The sequence below is a fragment of the Eleutherodactylus coqui genome, chromosome 7 (genome assembly GCF_035609145.1).
Source record: "Eleutherodactylus coqui strain aEleCoq1 chromosome 7, aEleCoq1.hap1, whole genome shotgun sequence".
NCBI lineage: Eukaryota > Metazoa > Chordata > Amphibia > Anura > Eleutherodactylidae > Eleutherodactylus > Eleutherodactylus coqui.
In genome coordinates this window covers 118,538,154-118,556,869 of record NC_089843.1, presented here as the reverse complement: position 1 = coordinate 118,556,869, position 18,716 = coordinate 118,538,154, and the positions used below count along the sequence as shown (strand labels likewise).

Sequence of the window (18,716 nt, the reverse complement as noted above, 5' to 3'; positions counted from 1 at the left end):
GTCCTCTAACATATATTTTTTCCAGCATTTTATGAATTTCAGTAAAATTCGAGTGCTTCACATACCTACTCTTCCTAACATGCGCTTGGCTAAAGTTTGATGCATTAGAACAGGAAATATATACTCGAGTATAAGCCTAGTTTTTCAGCACATTTTTTAATGCTGGAAAAGCCCCCCTCGGTTTATACTTGAGTGAGGTAAAAAAAAAAAAACAACAAAAAAAGCCGCAATACTCACCTCCCAGCCTGCGTCTGTGTCCCTGGTGCGATGGTCTCCCCGGCGGTGCGGCAAGCTGCTTGAGAATTCTCCCTGCTCAGCTTTGAATTCCCCCGCCATCAGCACTGTTTAGGTAGGCGCTGTGATTGGATCAAGCGCCAGCCAATTACAGCCAGCGCTCGATCATTCACAGCCATTCAGTGGATGACATCACTGAATGGCTGTGATTGGTTTATTGAGCGCCGGCTGTGATTGGCTGGCGCTCAATCCAATCATAGTGCTTACTTACACAGCTCTGATTTAAGGTGCTTTAAGGTTAAAGCACTTTTTTCTCCCCTGTCCTCCTGCACACAGGACCTCCGACACATCCTATATATCTTTGGAATCGTGTCACCCCTAGGCATCCTGTTGTCCTATCCAGCCGAACTGACGAGGGGGTTCTTCCCCGAAACGCGTATTCCATTGCTGGTTTTTAATTTCTGAAAAAATAATAAAAAAGAAGTGCTTTCACCATCACACATTGGACTTTGATCTACATCTTCTAGTAGCTTAGAGTGTTGCGCCTCCATACCAGTTCTTTTCACTTCCTTTTCGCTACACTTACGCCCACACTGGTGGAGCGTCATCTGGTTGGCAGCACCTCCACCATTCAAAATACTCAATCATTGAAAACTCTGTGTACTCCATAAATATTCCACTACCCTCACTGGGTCTTCCTCCACCCTCCTTTTTCATTTCTTTTACTCACTGATGGCGGGGCAATTCAAAGCAGCTTGCCACACTGCTGGGGACACAGACGCAGGCAGGGAGGCGAGTATTGCATTTCTTTACCTAATATATACTCGAGTATAGCTAGGCTTATACTTAAGTCAATAGTTTTTACCAGTTTTTTTTTTTTGTGGTGAAACGTATTGACTCGGCTTATACTTTGGTCGGCTAATACTCGAGTATATACTGTAATATCCTTCAGAAAGTTGGGACTGTGATTGGCTGGTGTAAACTGCTGCTTATAGTCACAACTTTCTAGCTCTATTACAACTTAGATATTTCTGGGATATGCACATAATGTCTGCTAGATCAAGTCCCAACTCTGGGACCTACACCTATGTAGAGATGGCTGCCTTATCCTAGCAGAGAATCAATGGAGAGGTGGCCATTCATGCTCCTCCAGAACCACTTAAATCCGCTTCTATCGAAACCCATGTGCGAGTGCCACTCATGAAAATGTCTGTATGGGAAATACATCTAAGATGTGGCTTATAGGGTGTGAAGTCAGCATAGTCTGTAATGAAAGGGTTTTCAGCTGCATTTTTACTGGACGGAATAAGCTCGACCTAAGTGCAACCCGCAAATACACCTGTCCCAACTTCCCCCCCCCAACTTTGGCTCCATTTGAGATTTGAACTCTATGAACGTAACATTTTTTGGTTAATTCCATTGAAAGGATTCTCTAACCATTTTCCAATGCTTGACTAATGTCTATAGACGGCAAAACTAATCAAATTCATTCTGTTTACATAATAGTGGGGCAAATTTAGTAATTCTGTTAAATAGTTTCCCCCCCCCCCTTCTCTATAGGGATAACCGATTTGTTAAAATAATCATTCATTCCCGTACAGCTATCATTGATTGATTTCCCCCCCCCTCAGCCAATGAATGAGTGCTTGCTCATTGTTTATTGGCTGATCATTGGTCCCCTTACATGGTCCAGTTTGCAGGTGAACAAGCGTTTACAAGTACAGTCAGGCTCAATAATCCACTCGTGTAAAGAGACCGTTACAGTGCAAACCTAGTCTTAATATGCGCCAGATCTATCACGGTGACTCTAAATTTGGTACTTTTTTAGACCGTGTAGTCTATGTTTATACCACAGACTACAACGAAGGTTGGCTTAGTTTTACACAAATCTTGATAAACAATGCATCATTTAGGCCCTGCCCCTTTTACTGTGAAGCCACGCCCCATTTACGCTATGCCTCTTTTCAGACTTGACAAAACGCAAAGGACGTCAGTTTTCTGCTACAATTCGTTAGAAAACTTGACGCATTTTGAGTAGTGAATCTTCCCCAACGATTTTCGTAACTAATGTGCTTCTCAAGCATTCTCCCCAATTTGTTTCCTAAGGCTGCCTGTCCGCGGGCGTTGTGACTTCCCTCAGTGGATCTCCACCGCAGGATACTGCCTCCCGGAGGCAGGAGCCGGCAGACGGATCTCCACTGTTAGCCAGGCTGACCACGGAGAATCGTGGTAATTCGCAGCTAGCTGCAAGTTGCCGCCCGCGAGCCGAGAATCGCTATGATTCTCCGCTCGTGGCCAGGGGGGCTGCGCATTCCATAGCAACGCTATGGAGAACTTTCACTGCGTTCCCCGCGGCCGGATTATCGCTGTGGGGGAACACAATCAATACACGCCCGTGGACAGGCAGCCTTACTCTTATATTCTTCCCCATTCCTATAAACTGGCCTTGACAATCATGGTTTTCTCGAACCCAGGAAAATGGTGGCGTTATGGGTATGCTTGTACTGGTCATAGCATTCTTCTGGCCTTTCAAATACACCATTTTTTATACAAGCAGCTGTTGAATTGAATTTTTGATGCATCCAGCAGAGACAGTAAGGAATAATTCCTCGTACCAGCGCAGTCTTGTACTTCCTTCCAGAAGTATTCCTGGAGGTTGAATGCTGCGGGTGTCATTGGCGGTGCCATCTGTTACCATTGCCTTTATTGTGGGTAATGGAGAGACTGCTGCCTGTTTAGGTGGCTGGAAGCTTCCAGTCGTTCTCAGGGCATGGGCATAAAAAGAGCCGTTAACTGGTAGTGCTGGGAGTCTACAAGTAGTCCATTAATGTGGCTGCGGAGTCCTCCTGGCCCCAGACCTCGGAGACTCTTATCAGCGAGGCCGGGATTAAGAGTGTTATTTTTACTTGACAAATCACTGGGCTCTGCAGTGAATTAATAGCTGTGTGATGCCAGGCTGGGTGCGGCACTACCCAGCAGAGGTTGCCATGTGAACGCTGACTGCAGGCTCCACACTGAAATATTCCAGGAAAATTAACCTAGTTTGATGTGAAAGTGAAGTAAAAAGCTGTGAAGAAACTCAGAATATCACAGCTATGCGATCCTGCGTAGGCCTGGTCGCTCCCTGACACGCGTACAAGCTGGCAGCACACATGAAAAGCAGTTCTCTTAATATACTGGACCTAGAGTGTCATCTGCACAGTCCTACCTACAAGTCCTTCACTAGATTGGGCCAGTTATAAAAATTTATTTCGCAAGATTAAAATATGTCTTGGCAATTAGCCCGCACTAGCCGAGCAGGTTTAATTAAGACAAGGAAGAGGAATGGCATCTCTTCTGACTACTGTACAATCATGGTCAGACCCAAGGAAGAGGACTGGCAGCTCTTCAATCTACCGCTGTGGTTTTTATACATTTTCATGAGTGTGTGATTACCAGACTAAAGAAAAATGTTATCTGAGTGCAAATCACCTTTTTTCATTTTTGCTAATGCCGCCCTTTTTTTCTTGGCTGGGTGGTCCGACTCCGGTGTAACAATTATATGAATTGCTTGCTAAATTTCTCATTTGCTCCTTCATATTGAGTACTCCGATCACGTACTATACTGCAAATTGATTTTAGTATTTTCTAATTTTAAGTGACCTCTCAAGAAAGGCCGTCGGTGTGATTACTGCCGTCTAGATGAACCCGATCATTATTCTGTGATGAATTCTACATATGCCAGAATAACCAGAAATGTCAAATCCGGTTTTCTGTGAAAGCAAAAAAAAAAAAAAAAAGGATTAAGAAGTAGTGTGTATCATTTTTAATATATATATATATATATTATATATAATATATATTTTAGTGTGTAATGTGTTCTTGTTTTGTGTGTGTGTGTGTGTGTGTATATATATATATATATATATATATATGTGTATATATATTAAAAAAATTAAATTTTTGCATCTAAACTGTAAATGTAAGGCCTGTCACCTTCTGCGAGTATTGTGTTGAGGGGGGAGAAAGGGCAAGTCATGAGGATGAGCTGTGACTAGTATGCAGTACCAATCTCTGGCTCTGCTGCTACAAGTCTATTTTTACAAGTTGCATCATCCTTGCTGCAGAGCACAGAAGTCTTCAGGGATTCACTGTTCTTTTCAGTTGTCTTGAAAAGAGAGCTGCATTTGATGTCATAACTGTTACCCACAAATATTCATTTTCGCTACTACACACTCCTCCTACAGCATATCGGTTGGTGTGCATCTGCCTGTCTGTGGTGATGATCCTTCCTTCCTAAAAAAGGCAAATTTTTAAAGGCCTTGTTTAATTTCCAGACAACATTCTCCCAATACCACCAACTGTGTGAAAGTAACAAAATCAGCTGTACTTTGCCATGTTCTGCCACCATGATCCAGCACTGTAGCCCTGCCATCTTACCCGTGTTTGTTGTTGAAGATGTCAGCAGGTATCACATGACCCCTGCAGCCAATCAGAGGTCGCTGTTCTAAACTCCTGTCATCTTGGCACCCAGGGCGTGAGTGCTGATGACAGGAGAAGGACCGGTCACGTAATATCTGGTGACATCACCTTCAACAGCGGAGCTGCAGCGCTAGATTTAGGCGGCAGAGCATAGTTGGTATTGGGGAGGAATTTGTTCAGTAATTTGGGCGGCCATTTGGCATGAGCATTCTTTAGGTCCTAAATATGAAAAGTAAAGGGATCGCAACTCTATTATTCAATTTGAATTACAAAAGTAAGTGCACCCCTTTGTTATGCAGCTTCCCAGTGTGAAATTTGGCGCAAGCATTCTCTAGATCCTAAATGAGGAGAGTGAGAGGGGTGGCACATTCTGCAGAGGGACATTGGTACATGCAGCCTGAGGAGAATCTAACGCTCCTCTATGTGTATACATATTTTATTCCTCGGTTCCTCTAAAGTATCCTTGACTTCAAAAATTTTCTGTGTGAACAACACTTAAACACCTGTATCAAATTAACTCAGTCGAAGCCAGGTATATCGGCTAGTTTCCTATAAAGGCAAACGTCTTTTTTTGTTGTTTGCTTGGTTTTTCATAGCTGCAATGTATTGCTCCATAAAAGCACTATATGGAGCACTATACAACAGCACACAGAGTACCTGTAGCTCCTATGCACAGAGCCACAAGGACTTAAGACCCTTTAACGGGCCAACAATCGTTTGGACGACTGCACAAGCGCTGACGTCACCGCTAAGGTCATTAACGCTCATTCAGAGCATTAAAACCGAAAGACTTGCCGGACGGTCAGCGCTTCCCATAGGAGGTGAAGATGCAGTCACATGGAATGACAAGCTAGCAAGCGAATGAGGTTTTTTTAAACTGACCGAAAAGTCAGCTCAAACTACCGCTAACGACAAGTGAGCATTTTTCCCCTCGCGTTAACAGTAAACTATTATCACTCAGATTGAATTTTGAGCGATAATGGTTACATGTAAATGGGCCTTTAGTGCGCCTCTTAACAGCTTTAGTGCACAAAACTCACCAATTTTATAGTGAAATGGACAAGTCCTGTCTAAATTATGGCATTCATTAGATGCACCATATTACCTCATGGGCTATGCTATAGTAACGCTCATTTCACATACATACCGTATTATGTATGTTCTCCAAAACCTAAGAATTTCCTTGTTTTGATCATGGATAGTGATGTGTTCCTCCTGCTCAATGACTGTTTTGTTGAGTCTACGTTGCGCTGCTTCTTTTTGTTGCATTCATTTTGCATAGTCTATGGATCAAAGATCCAGTTTGCCCAACACTCGTCCCATGTAAAAGGGCCTTAAGTGCACCCTTAAGTAGTGTACCTAATCTAATTGTCTAACTTCCCGGTGTCGTACAAACTTCAAATTTGGCATGACCATTTTTTAGGTCGTAAATAGGAAAAGTGAAGAGGCTGCAACTTGATTATTCAATTCTAAGCGCAAAAGTAAGTGACCCCCTATGTAATGTAACAAATACACATCTGTACCGCACAAACGTGAAATTTGCCATGACCATTGTTTATGTCCGATTAGAAAAAGTAAAGAGGTCGCAACATCAATATTCAATTCTACGCGTGGAAAACTGTGCGACAATCCGTGATGCATAAGAGAGTCCTTTTCCCAGAAACCATAAGGCCTAGGGAAATGATTTGTATACTGAAAACAATCTACCTCACCTCTGTGTGTATATGCTGAGGAGAATCTGCCTCACCTCTATATATCTGATCTCTGTGTATACTGAGGAGAATCTACCTCACCTTTTTATTTGTGTATATACTGAGAACAATCTACCTCACCTCTATGTGTATATACTGAAGAGAATATAACTGACTGCTATGTGTATATACTAAGGAGAATCTACCTCACCTCTGTGTAAATATGCTGAGGAGAATCTACCTCACGTGTGTGTGTGTGTGTGTGTGTGTGTGTGTGTGTGTGTGTGTGTGTGTGTGTGTGTGTGTGTGTGTGTGTGTGTGTGTGTGTGTGTGTGTGTGTGTGTGTGTGTGTGTATACTGAGGAGAATCTTCCTCACCTCTTTGTGGATATACTAAGAACAATCTACCTCACCTCTATGTGGATATACTGAGGAGAATCTACCTCACCTCTGTGTATATACTGAGGAGAATCTAACTGACCTCTGTGTATAAACTAGAAATAAGAATTAGGGATGGCGCCATAGCCATAGGGAGGAAAATAATAACAAACGTAGAATGATCTACTTACCAGGTGTCAGGCGGAGCGACAACTAGCAATTGTGTTCCGCCTGCACCAGGAATCCAAGTTCACTTCTCGCAAATTTCTTTATCAGAGGGTCTTTGGTCTTATCCAGAAAAAACTTTTAGATGCATAATTTATCATCCATCGTAGTTTTTCTGGAGAGCAGCAGCTTAAAAGAAGTGCCCCACCATATAATAGGTAGGGAAAAAACAAATAGTAGCAGAAAAAACCTTTATACACTGCTTTAGAAGCTCATTCCCACTTTTTGCTTAGGGTTACGGGTGTAGCGCAGCGTATAAAGGTTTTTTCTGCTACTATCTGTGTATAAACTAAGGAGAATCTAGCTCACCTCTGTGTAAATATACTGAGGAGAATCTACCTCACCTCTTTGTGTATATACTGAGAACAATCTACCTCACCCCTGTGTGTATATACTGAGAACAATCTACCTCAACCCTACGTGTATATACTGAGGAGAATCTACCTCTCCTTTATGTGTATATACTGAGGAGAATATAACTGACCTCTCTGTGTATATACTGAGAACAATCTACTCACTTCTATGTGTATATACTAAGGAGATATAACTGAACACTGTATGTATATACTGAGGAGAATCTACCTCACCTCTATGTGTATATACTGAGCAGAATATAACTGACCTCTGTGTATATACTCAAAGGCTGTAAAGTACATAAGGAAGCGACCATGGACTGCAGGGATGGAGTATGGAGCATGTCTTTAAGGCTAAGAAGGGGCTGCAATCTCTAGTCTGGGTAGAAATTTGAATAAAAGTGATATTACCTTGAAGGGTAAAAAGTGAGGAGAGTGGGAGGGGTGGCACAATCTGCAGAGGGACATCGGTACATGCAGCCTGAGGAGAATCTAACGCTCCTCTATGTGTATACATATTTTATTCCTCAGTTTCTCTGAAGTAACCATGACTCCAAAAAATGTTTCCATGCAAACAGGTAAACACGTTATGGATACTACAATACTGAATGCCATAGGCCACCCTAGATTATGTCCCTCAAGCTAAAGGGGCCTCGGGATACAATGTTTTCAATAAACAGTGGCCTTGGAAACACCACTGTAACGTGAGGCCAGATTCTGCACACAATGTAAAACCCCGTCATCACACAACCAGATTTCAATCGTAGAATCCGCAATCGTCACCCTCGTGGATGATGCGCGGTAATCTGAGCCTATTGAAAAGATAGAAGTTTTGCATGTCCGCTCAGATAAGCGGATATTAATTGCAATTTCCGTGAGTGGACTTTAAATCGCAGCATGTTCTATTTTTGTGCGGAATTGCACGGACAGCTTCCATTGAAGTCAACCCGCAGCCCATTGGAATTGACATTGCAAATAGGCTGCGGGTACCCACGTCATCGTCTAGCAATGGCGCTGGGAAAACAAATCTTAAAAAAAAATTTGTACTGCTTATGACCGACGGCAAGCGTCCGCGGTCATCAGCATTACATAAATGAAAGGCATGCAGGGTCGCCATCTGGGTTCAGAGCCGAATTCCGCTGCAGGCTACCGCATGCAAAATCTGACTCGTTTGTGTGCAGCCGGCCTTATTGCAGTGCATGCAGTGATTGGCTGTGTAGTAGCTCCTCTCTACAGTACGGGGCAGTACTACATGTTCTGTACTGCCCTTTTCCTGTGTCAGGATGAGCACTTCCTTCAGACAGTATTATAATTTTCTGGCACATTGTACTGGACAAGCGCCTGTCTACTACATAGTGATTTACATCGTCCGGCAGTTCGCTCTGACTTTTATATGTAAGATCTTGATTTATCTGTATTTATAATCTGCTTAATTTTCTTTAATCTTCATTTTGTATTACTTTTGAGTCACATTTTGGGGGTTTAAGAACCAATTACATATTTTCAATAGTTATAGTTTCAACATAAAATATTCTCAACATACAATGGTCGTCTCAGAAACAATTAATATTGGCTGTTAAGCAACCAATGCGTTTGATTTTTTTTTCTTCTTAGCCGCTCGACTTTAAGGCGCTTTTATGCTTAATGATTATTATTCAAATTCCCGAGATTCAACGAGAATCTGAATGATTGGTTCAGTGTAAATGCATGCAGCAACTGAACGATGAACAAGAACTCGTTCCCATGCAGAAAACGGAATGTCAGATCGTTGTGTGTAAACTGTCAGCTGTTAACTTATGAACCACTGGCTGCTTACTGTGATTGGAGGCGGGCTGGAACGATCCCCGTCCTGTTCCGCCTCCATTCAGTCAGTGATGTTCCTTGCTGTGTAAAAGTGGAGGAACGATTTATCACTGGGACGGCCGTCCGGCATCTGTACCCAGCAAGGCATCCCATGTAAAGGCACCCTTCTTTTTATTCTAGCCCATTTCCCTTTTTGTATTATGCAAAACCAGTTTCTAAAACAAAAAAAAACCTCAAGTCCTAGATCTTCTTGACATTATTCTATTTTCTGCTGCTTATGCACCAAAATAGCTGATTAAAGTCAACGGGAATCCGTAAATATGTAGTGAATATACATGATGCATGCTTATTCACTGCTTATTTATGCATGAAATCAGTTATTCATCTGCTGTTTAATGGCTAAGTCCAGTTGCAAACTTTTGATGACCACACGACAGGCCACCAGCGATAGATCAGAAGGGGTCTGCAGCCTAGGACCCTTTCACATAAGCTGTTCTGTGAACCCATGCACTGAGCTGATTTCTGCAGGAAGCAGACGGCTCTGGTCGAACTGCAGTGGCCAGGTGTGATATTACAGGCAAAGTTCGCATTGAAGTAACACATATTATAAAGTATGAAACTGATTTTAATCTATAGATTATGTACAGTTTGGGGCATCTGTATGTAAGAACATTATTTACAGTTGCCTTAACAATTGTTTAACCGTATTACCAATATGACTCGGTGCACAGTTCAGGCTATCTTTAATCTCCACTAGGGGTTGGGAAGGGAAGCCAAAATAAAATCTTAAAGGAAATGCATCACTTAATTATTATTATTATTATTTTTTTACAAATTAAAACCAAATAGTGATACATTTTCCACTTTTCTAATCTGTTTTCAGATAGTATTTTTTATTTTTTATATTTTTGTCTATACATGACTATGGTGCAGCCATCTTTACTTAGCAGCATTCAGTGTTTAGAGATATGCTTTACAGCAGCTTCATGGGTCACCCACACAATGGATAAGAGGGGACCCACTGACTGTACTAGACATGTTCTGTGACAGGTGCAGAGGTCATTTTTCAGGGAGGGGGGGGGGGGGAGTAGATGGTCACAGCTTATACCTCTTGTGAATGGTGGATCCTGTATTACCTACATATAGGTCATACACCTCTCGGTGTAATCCTGCCTGTGATGTTAGTGGGTTGAACTGCAAAGCTTTCTTTACAGATCAAGAAGCATCAGAGCATATTGGGCTCTATGTGGTCAGAATTTTAGGATATGCTTTATTGATTAAAAAAAATAAATCACCAAAAATTCTAAATATTTAAAGGGCCACTCCAATGAAAACACATTTTCTAGCTCTATGGCAACTTTACAAATGTATTGTCGCCCATACACAACGTATTGCATATGGACTGCGTTGCATATGCTACCAATTGGAAAGTATAGGATTTTCCCTGTGTGATACACAGTGCTTACACCCTAAATGTGAATGGATCAATGAAAATCCATGTACTTTCATTGACTGCATTCTCCGCATATCACACAGCCGTGCATTGCGCATGTAATATGTGGTTAAATCATGGTCATGTGAATGAGCCCTAAGTAAGGATGAGCGAGTATACTCGCTAAGGCACTACTCGTTCGAGTAATGTGCCTTAGACGAGTATCTCCCCGCTCGTCCCGAAAGATTCAGGGGCCGCCAGGGGGCGGGGAGCTGCGGGGAGGAACGGAGGGGAGATCTCTCTCTCCCTCTCTTCTGTCCGCTCTCCCCTGCTCCCCGCCGCGACTCACCTGTCAGCTGCGGCGGCCCCCGAATCTTTATGGACGAGCGGGAGGATACTCGTCTAAGGCACATTACTCGGACGAGTAGTGCCTTAGCGAGTATACTCGTTCATCCTTAGCCCTAAGTATACAGTCAGGAGGATGAGCTGTGGTCTCCTCTATCATAGCTGTGTGATCCTCAGTGACTGTGCCAGGAATGATCATTTTCCTATGTGTCAACATTCCACAGACAGAGAAATTCACTAGAAAAGGAACACGTAACTTCAAGCGAATCTGAGTTGGTCAGACCTGAGATCGCATGACCATCTGAGGAAAAAGCACAGAGTGTTACACAAAAATAAGTAACCAAGATAACATTAGCCCACTTATATATATGGGGGAGGGGGGGGGTGGGGGGGGGGGTTAGCTACAGAATGAATGAATTAAAACACTGGAGTTGCCCTTTTACATGAAATTTTGATTTATGCAACTAGTCATTTTCTGATGACGCATTCCCTTTAATAATGGTGCCCCACCATTCCCTATTAACCCTGTGTCCTCAGGGCCTGTTTACAGCCCAGTTAGGGTATGTTCAGTAAATTTATACCAGCATATAGGAAGGACATACACTAACTGGACTAGAGGAGGGCAACCAAGCTACTGAAGGAAATGCAGTACCAAGACATGTTATCCAATGGGGCTCTCCAGTTTGGGGAAAATGACAGCTTAGGGTACTTTTGCATTGGGCAATTTATCGGGTAACAGATGCCCAGACACGTCGTCCCAGCAGTAATCGTTCTTGTGCTTTTACACAGGAACGAGCTTTGCTGACTGAATGGAGGCAGAGTGGTCCCGTGGATCGTTCCAGCCCACCCGCCTCCATTCACAGTAAGTAGGCCGTTGTTCATAAGTGACCGACTGTCTGTTTACACGGAATGGTACATCGCTCAGTTTTCTGCATGCAGAACCTGTGTGACGAATGAGAAGTAATCGACTTCTCATTCAGAGTTCAGGCGATGCATACATTTACACTAAACGATAATTGGATTCGCACAATCCGCTCGGAATCTGAACAAATGATAATGATTTTGTGTAAAAGCACCTGCAGAGCGATATAATTACAGTATGTAAGTACATGAAGGGAAAGTACAGAGATCTTTCTAATGATCTTTTTATACTCTGGCCTGTAGCCATGAAAATAGGACATCATCTATGTGTAGAGGAAAGGTTTTACCATCATTATAGATGGGGATTCTTTACTGTAAGAGCAGTGAAACTAGGGAAGTCATTTAACAATTCAAGAGGGGCCTTGTATGCCTTTCTTGTAAGCTTTAATATCACAAGTTATAGGTGCTAGATTGCTGGACATGGGATGATGAGCCAGAGATTTTTTTCTTATTGCCATATTTGGAGTCGGGAAGGATTTTTTCCCCCTTTTTAATGTGGGGCATTTGGCACCTTCCTCAAGGAGTTTGAACAATCTTCATCAGCATGGTAGATTACAAGGTGGACTTAATGAATCAGTTACATAGTTGATAAGATAAAAAAGCGGTTTATTTCAGTTTTTATTTCTGTTTTCTCTACTCAAACGGAACAGAGAAATAGAAATGCATTACTCAGGCTATCGCCAGTGTGGGTTACCCCCTTATCTGCATTACTCAGGCTATCGCCAGTGTGGGTTACCCCCTTATCTGCATTACTCAGGCTATCGCCAGTGTGGGTTACCCCCTTATTTGCATTACTCAGGCTATCGCCAGTGTGGGTTACCCCCTTATTTGCATTACTCAGGCTATCACCAGTGTGGGTTACCCCCTTATCTGCATTACTCAGGCTATCGCCAGTGTGGGTTACCCCCTTATCTGCATTACTCAGGCTATCGCCAGTGGGGGTTACCCCCTTATTTGCATTACTCAGGCTATCACCAGTGTGGGTTACCCCCTTATCTGCATTACTCAGGCTATCGCCAGTGTGGGTTACCCCCTTATTTGCATTACTCAGGCTATCACCAGTGTGGGTTACCCCCTTATCTGCATTACTCAGGCTATCGCCAGTGTGGGTTACCCCCTTATCTGCATTACTCAGGCAATCGCCAGTGGGGGTTACCCCCTTATTTGCATTACTCAGGCTATCACCAGTGTGGGTTACCCCCTTATCTGCATTACTCAGGCTATCACCAGTGTGGGTTACCCCCTTATCTGCATTACTCAGGCTATCGCCAGTGTGGGTTACCCCCTTATCTGCATTACTCAGGCTATCGCCAGTGGGGGTTGCCCCTTACCTGTATGGCTAATTTCAGTAGAATTTGCTCTATAATTTAATTTAATACTTTCTTAAATGTGATGGATTTCTGGTGGAAACAGTAACTTTGCAATAACCTGCCATAACAATATCCTAAGTGACCTTCCTGGAAGGAAACCATTTCATGGAATCAGCAGCTTTAGTGCTGTACCACCCTGCCCTTTCCTTTTCCTTGTGCCATGTCTGCATGGTCTGTTAGACAAATGAGTATGGTACTCATGGGTCTGTAACATACTGCGCATTCACCTTTGTTTGCTCAATGTTACATTTCTTTCTGCAAACGTATAAATTCACGAGTGCAGTGACAACACAATTCAACATGCATCGTCTATCAAATTGACGGAAACCTTGATGGAATTTGGCAGGGCCTTATGTCGGTGGGGTCTGTTGGCCACAGATATCCGGTTTACGATGGAAGCCTTGATGTTACGTCTGCTTTTTACTGTATGAGCTACAGTGTAGTGTTTTGTTTAACTTATATTTGAGTGACTTTATATCATTTTACAGTTTTATGCTATTTAAAGGCTAAAAACTCAAATGTGACAGATTAATGGGGTGGTATATTGTCATACTCCTAAAATACCAGGCTGTTGGGTTAAGGCATTCTGACCTTGCCCCTGTCTATAGCATACAGATCAACATGGTGGTCATCAGTGATTTAGAACAGCGTTTCCGAACTCCAGTCCTCAGGCACCCCAACAGGTCATGTTTTCAGGATTTCCTCAGTGTTGCACAGGTGATGTCATTATTGTCGGTGCCTCAGACATTGCCACAGGTGTTCTTACTGTTGGATATCCTGAAAACATAACCTGTTGGGGGCCCTGAGGACTGGAGTTGGGGAACACTGATTTAGAAGAAAGCACTAGTAACCTCCATGCTAAGGCACCCCTCTAGCTTTTTCATTTGAAGGCTTGATGAGAATTTTTGGGGGGTGGCAGGGGTGGATTTGGGTTGGCAACAGTCTCCCTTTCAGATTTTGTATGGCTTTATATACTACTTAATGTGCACACATCCAATGTGTTTTATGCCTAGAACACGCCTTAAAAATGAACTGCTAGCTGGTGCTGTTCTTTTAGTGTCCTACTAGTATGTTAGCTTTATGGGGCATCTCGGGCATATAAAAAGCTCTCAGATTACAAGGTTGTAGGTGGAAGGACATTAAAAGCAGTTGGGTACTACGCCTGCATGCTTGGCAGCATATTCCTAATTAGCAGGAAGGACCTCTGTTTAGCTTCATAAGCAGGAGGGGAAAAAAAATGTAACATTGCATTGCTAACCTCCTTTACCACTCGCCCATACTGCCATTGGCAGCTCAAATAAAATACCGCTCTGATGTGCAGCCACAATTCTGCTGAATATTTAATAAGAGCTTTTTTTTATTTTGTGGGTCTGTGGGAGTGAGTCAGAGGTGAAGTAAGGAAGGTAAGAGCCTTTTAACCTTTTAACTGCTGAAGGACATCCATAGTGAAGGCAGACTGTACCGAATTGGACATTGTAGACTGTGCCAATGCAGTGTCAGAGCCTGGGTGTGCCAAACTCTTCATTTTGGAGGGGGAGATTATTGAGTGAGAGCACCTTTTTGGATGATTTCTCACTTGGTCCTACTCATTACCTTGACTTCATTGGACTGATTAGAAGCCTTGTGTTCCCAGGAATCCCTCCCTCTAAAAGCTGCTGTAACACAGATCGGAGGCTGCCACCGATTATCTGACTTGTCCATTTTTGCTACCTTGAACAACTGAAAGAGTTAAGCGCGTGAGGGGGCGATTCTGGAGGAATGCGCCTTTCATGTGAGTTGAATATTTCAGAATATGAGGAGAGAAGACACTAAGGGGAGAATTCTGCTTACTGTTACATCACTAGCCCCGCACGTTCTGTGCAGGTTAGCAGAACACACTGCAGTCACTTGTTTTTTTCGGCAGGAAGCAGCAATGCCGATCCCTTCCTAAGAGGAATTTTATTTCTTATTTAGAAAAGGAAGCCTTCTCGCTACCCAGGAAATGGCTTTCCTTGTGCGTTGCTATGCCAACTGCCTGCAGCCATGGTCCTCCAAAGTAAGCACAATAATGTAATTATATTGGCGTATTACATTCTGGATATTAGAGAGGAGGGGGATAGTATATGTGTATTTGTGCATTGCTGTAACGGCGAGAGATTCTTTTCGGGGTTTAGAGATACGCTTGTTGGATTTGAGAGGGACGGCGGTCATTATACGAAACGTCTATCAATGTCACACCGCTATGATTAATTGTGCAAACTTGGTTAGTTGAGCATAGCACAAAGCCCACTGGTCAGCGATCAGACCGCATCGTTAGCATCCAGGGAGGAGGTTCTTCAGCAGCACACTCTGCCCTGGCCCCCCTCCCATAGACACACACATACATGCATTCGCTGCTACCACGCTATGTAATGTCTCTGCATGGCAGCCACTGTCTAGAAACCTGCAAATGAAGCTGGAATACTGTCTTTGCAACGCTTGGCTGCTCACTTAGGGCTGTCTCCTATTCGGACTAATCCAATCCAATATTAAGCCTTTTGGAAAGGACTCTGTGGGCGGTCAGCCATTTTTTTTTCCCTTTCCTCCTTTTTTTTTTTTTTTTTTCTCTCTTCTCTTCACCCCTCACCCCCACCACTTCCAATCCTCCCCCCTCCTCCTCCTCTTATTTTCCTCCTATTCTTTAGTTTCGGCTATGGTCTTGCTTGTCTGAAAGAATGCTGGATGGATAAGATTTCATTAGTCACTTTGCATTCAGAGATGCTGGGGCTCCCAGCATTGTGAAACATGGAGACAGATGCTGTTGTGAGGACTGCTTTGCTGCATTCGGAGCTGAAAAATATCCCAGCGCTTTCCAGCTCATCCGTTATCCCTTTGCCTCGGATGGTGTTGCGGTGGTTGTTCTTCCCTGCTTTCGCGTTTTCCTGCATGCCCATGGACAGGATTCTTGCAGCCCTTCAGAAATTTACACACCATGTTTAAATTCATCCAAGCTTGTGTTCCCTCATTATGAAACCTCTTGCGTTCTCATCTAGCCATGGAATTATGGGCCAGCAGGAGAAGCACTATGTGAGTATGAGGGTTTTTTTTTTTGTTTTTTTTTTTTTGTTGCATGTGCATTTTTAGAAATGTGAATTTTTGATTTTGGTAGAAAGACAGAAAAGTTGTCATGGTAAGCGGTAAATATATATATTTTTTTACGTCTATTTTTAATTCGATGCCTCCGTACTGTGAAATTCAGATTTCCACTAGTTAGTGTCAAGTGACAGCAGATGGTACGTGTTGATTGTGAGCCTTTACTTATTTCATTTATTTTCAAGTGTCTCTTATGGCGTCTCCTTAGCAACAGAAGAGCTCAAAGGTCTTCGTTTTAGAATATTTTTGTGGGGAAAGCGTATAAATGTGTAGATGTAGTATGAAAAACACATACATGCATGCAATACGGAATGCTTTTTATTGCTTTTCATGTAACTTTTTTTTTTTTAGTTGATATTGAAATGTTTATTGTTTCCGATTTGTTTCATTTACTTGTATGTGTGTTTTATTTAGTAGCGAGTTTAGTTGATACATGTATCGGACATCTCTTATAAATGTCTCTCCCCTTTCTTTTCTATTTACTTATGTGTTTTATGATCATAATTAACATCCTTTTTCTTTATTTATTATAGAGGTTTTTAATGTGTTCATTGCAAAGTTGGAGAATTGTAATATTCAGAAGTTTTAATAGCAACTACCTCTAAGGGTGATGATTTTGTGGTACCAATTCGATAGGGGTTATATGCCTTTTGCTGGGTATATAAAGCATGCAGCCATTTCCAATGTTCCTGAATAATATATACTTCATTTTGCTTCATTTTAAATGTTGAATTTCCTCTGTAGGTTATATATACATCATATATTGCTTCCAGGGTAGTAGTAAATGAATTGCCAGTAATGGTGAGATTTGAGATGCCATGCGTTATGGCTCTGGTAGCACAAGGGTTAATTAGGTTGTTCTTCTGAATTATAATTGATCCCATGAGTCAGCTCCACTTTTGTCACACAGTAATCCCTATGTTTGTCGAAACGCATACACAGGCAGAACATCAAAACTCCCCGAATTAGGTCCAAACTGATAGGCTGAAAATGTTGCAGGATGCTTGGACAGGAACCGCGTTCAGGGCTGGATAATTACATAGTGATTTTGGTGTAGGATTGGCAGTTATGTATGGAAACCGATCCCCTTGGAGAAGAGATGTATTGGCATAGTATACCATGTGATTGTGGCCCTGCTTCAGCATAGATGTTGCTTGTCTATAGACGTTTCTTACATGTGTGTCTAGGAAATCCAGTTAACAATCAACATGGTTGACATTAGAACTCCTGTATAGGTAACCCAACTTTCCCAGATACATGATAGTAAGGGTGTATTAATCCTGTAGCAATGTAGCTCTGCTGCTTTAAAAAAAAGCTGCAAGAATTGGAATGGTGGCCATTTTAGTTGTCCTCTAGCTTTCCAAGAACTGTTTGACGAGAAGTCTACTCAACAGATGAGGACAATCGGAGCTGGCTCCATGGATGTAGACCGGTGTTTCCCAAACTCCAGTCCTCACAACCCCTCCAACAGGTCATGATTTGAGGATATACTATAGTGGTAATATCTGAGGCACTGACAAGAATTACATTACCTGTGCAATACTGAAGAAATCCTGAGAACATGACATGTTGGGGAAGGGCATTGTTCTACATTGACAGACCCCCTGTCTACCCCATCTTAATCAAGGCAAGTGAAGAGCATGCTTACCTAGATAGTTGTGTGCTACCAGGTCTAGTGGCCCTGGCATCTGCCCATATTTACCTGGTGGGATTTTCATTTTAAGGCTTCCATAGTACAAAGTATTGTATTTTAAAATGCCACTGTGCTACCAGAAAAGCGGCTCTCTTGTGAACTTTGGGTATTGCCAGTAAATTGATAAATTAACCATCTACTAGGGAGCAGACAGCACCCCTGATATGTCTGTGTAGTAAATAGGCCAGCATGGTGGCTCAGTAGTTAAGGATCTTGGATTGTAGCCCTGGTTCAATTTCGACCAAGGCCAACTATTTGTGTACAGTGCTGCAGAATATGTATGTGCTGTAGAAGTAACCATTAATACTTGTATTCCCTATGAAGTACCCATTTTGTAGCATGTTTTGTGTCTGTTTTTCCTAGAAATTCGTGATTAAAATGTTTGGCCAGGACTGAAAAAAGTCTGCTGTTTTGTTGTTTTTCCTCACAGAAACCATGCCATATTGGTCCATGGGTTGTGTCTTGTGGTGACGTTCGCTCCATTTACTTCAGCTGCAGTACCAGACATAGCCGATGACACAGATGTAGCGCTGGTTTTGAAAAACAGCTGACATTTTTCCTAGTCCTGGGGAAGCCCTTTAAACTGACAACTGGGTGTTACCATTCCTCCCTATGAAAGAAGGCGTGTGCCACTACACATGCTGACAGTACTGATTGGTGTGACGGTCTGGGGGGCTATCACATGTGACAGTCGGTCACC

The 18,716-nt window shown here is 42.6% G+C and overlaps 1 protein-coding gene across 6 annotated transcripts in view; it reads left to right on the top strand.

Annotated features, from left to right (window-relative positions):
- RAPGEF2 (Rap guanine nucleotide exchange factor 2) overlaps window positions 1-18,716 on the top strand; it is a 239,202-nt gene that overhangs the window by 153,736 nt on the left and 66,750 nt on the right. The window contains exon 1 of one of the 6 annotated variants that reach the window (XM_066573578.1): window positions 15,981-16,257. The exons of the other annotated variants lie outside the window; for them this stretch is intronic. Coding sequence (XP_066429675.1) covers window positions 16,198-16,257 — 60 coding nt within the window. The 5' untranslated portion in view covers window positions 15,981-16,197. Of the gene's footprint in view, window positions 1-15,980; window positions 16,258-18,716 lie in introns of those variants that run through there. 6 annotated transcript variants of the gene reach the window in all.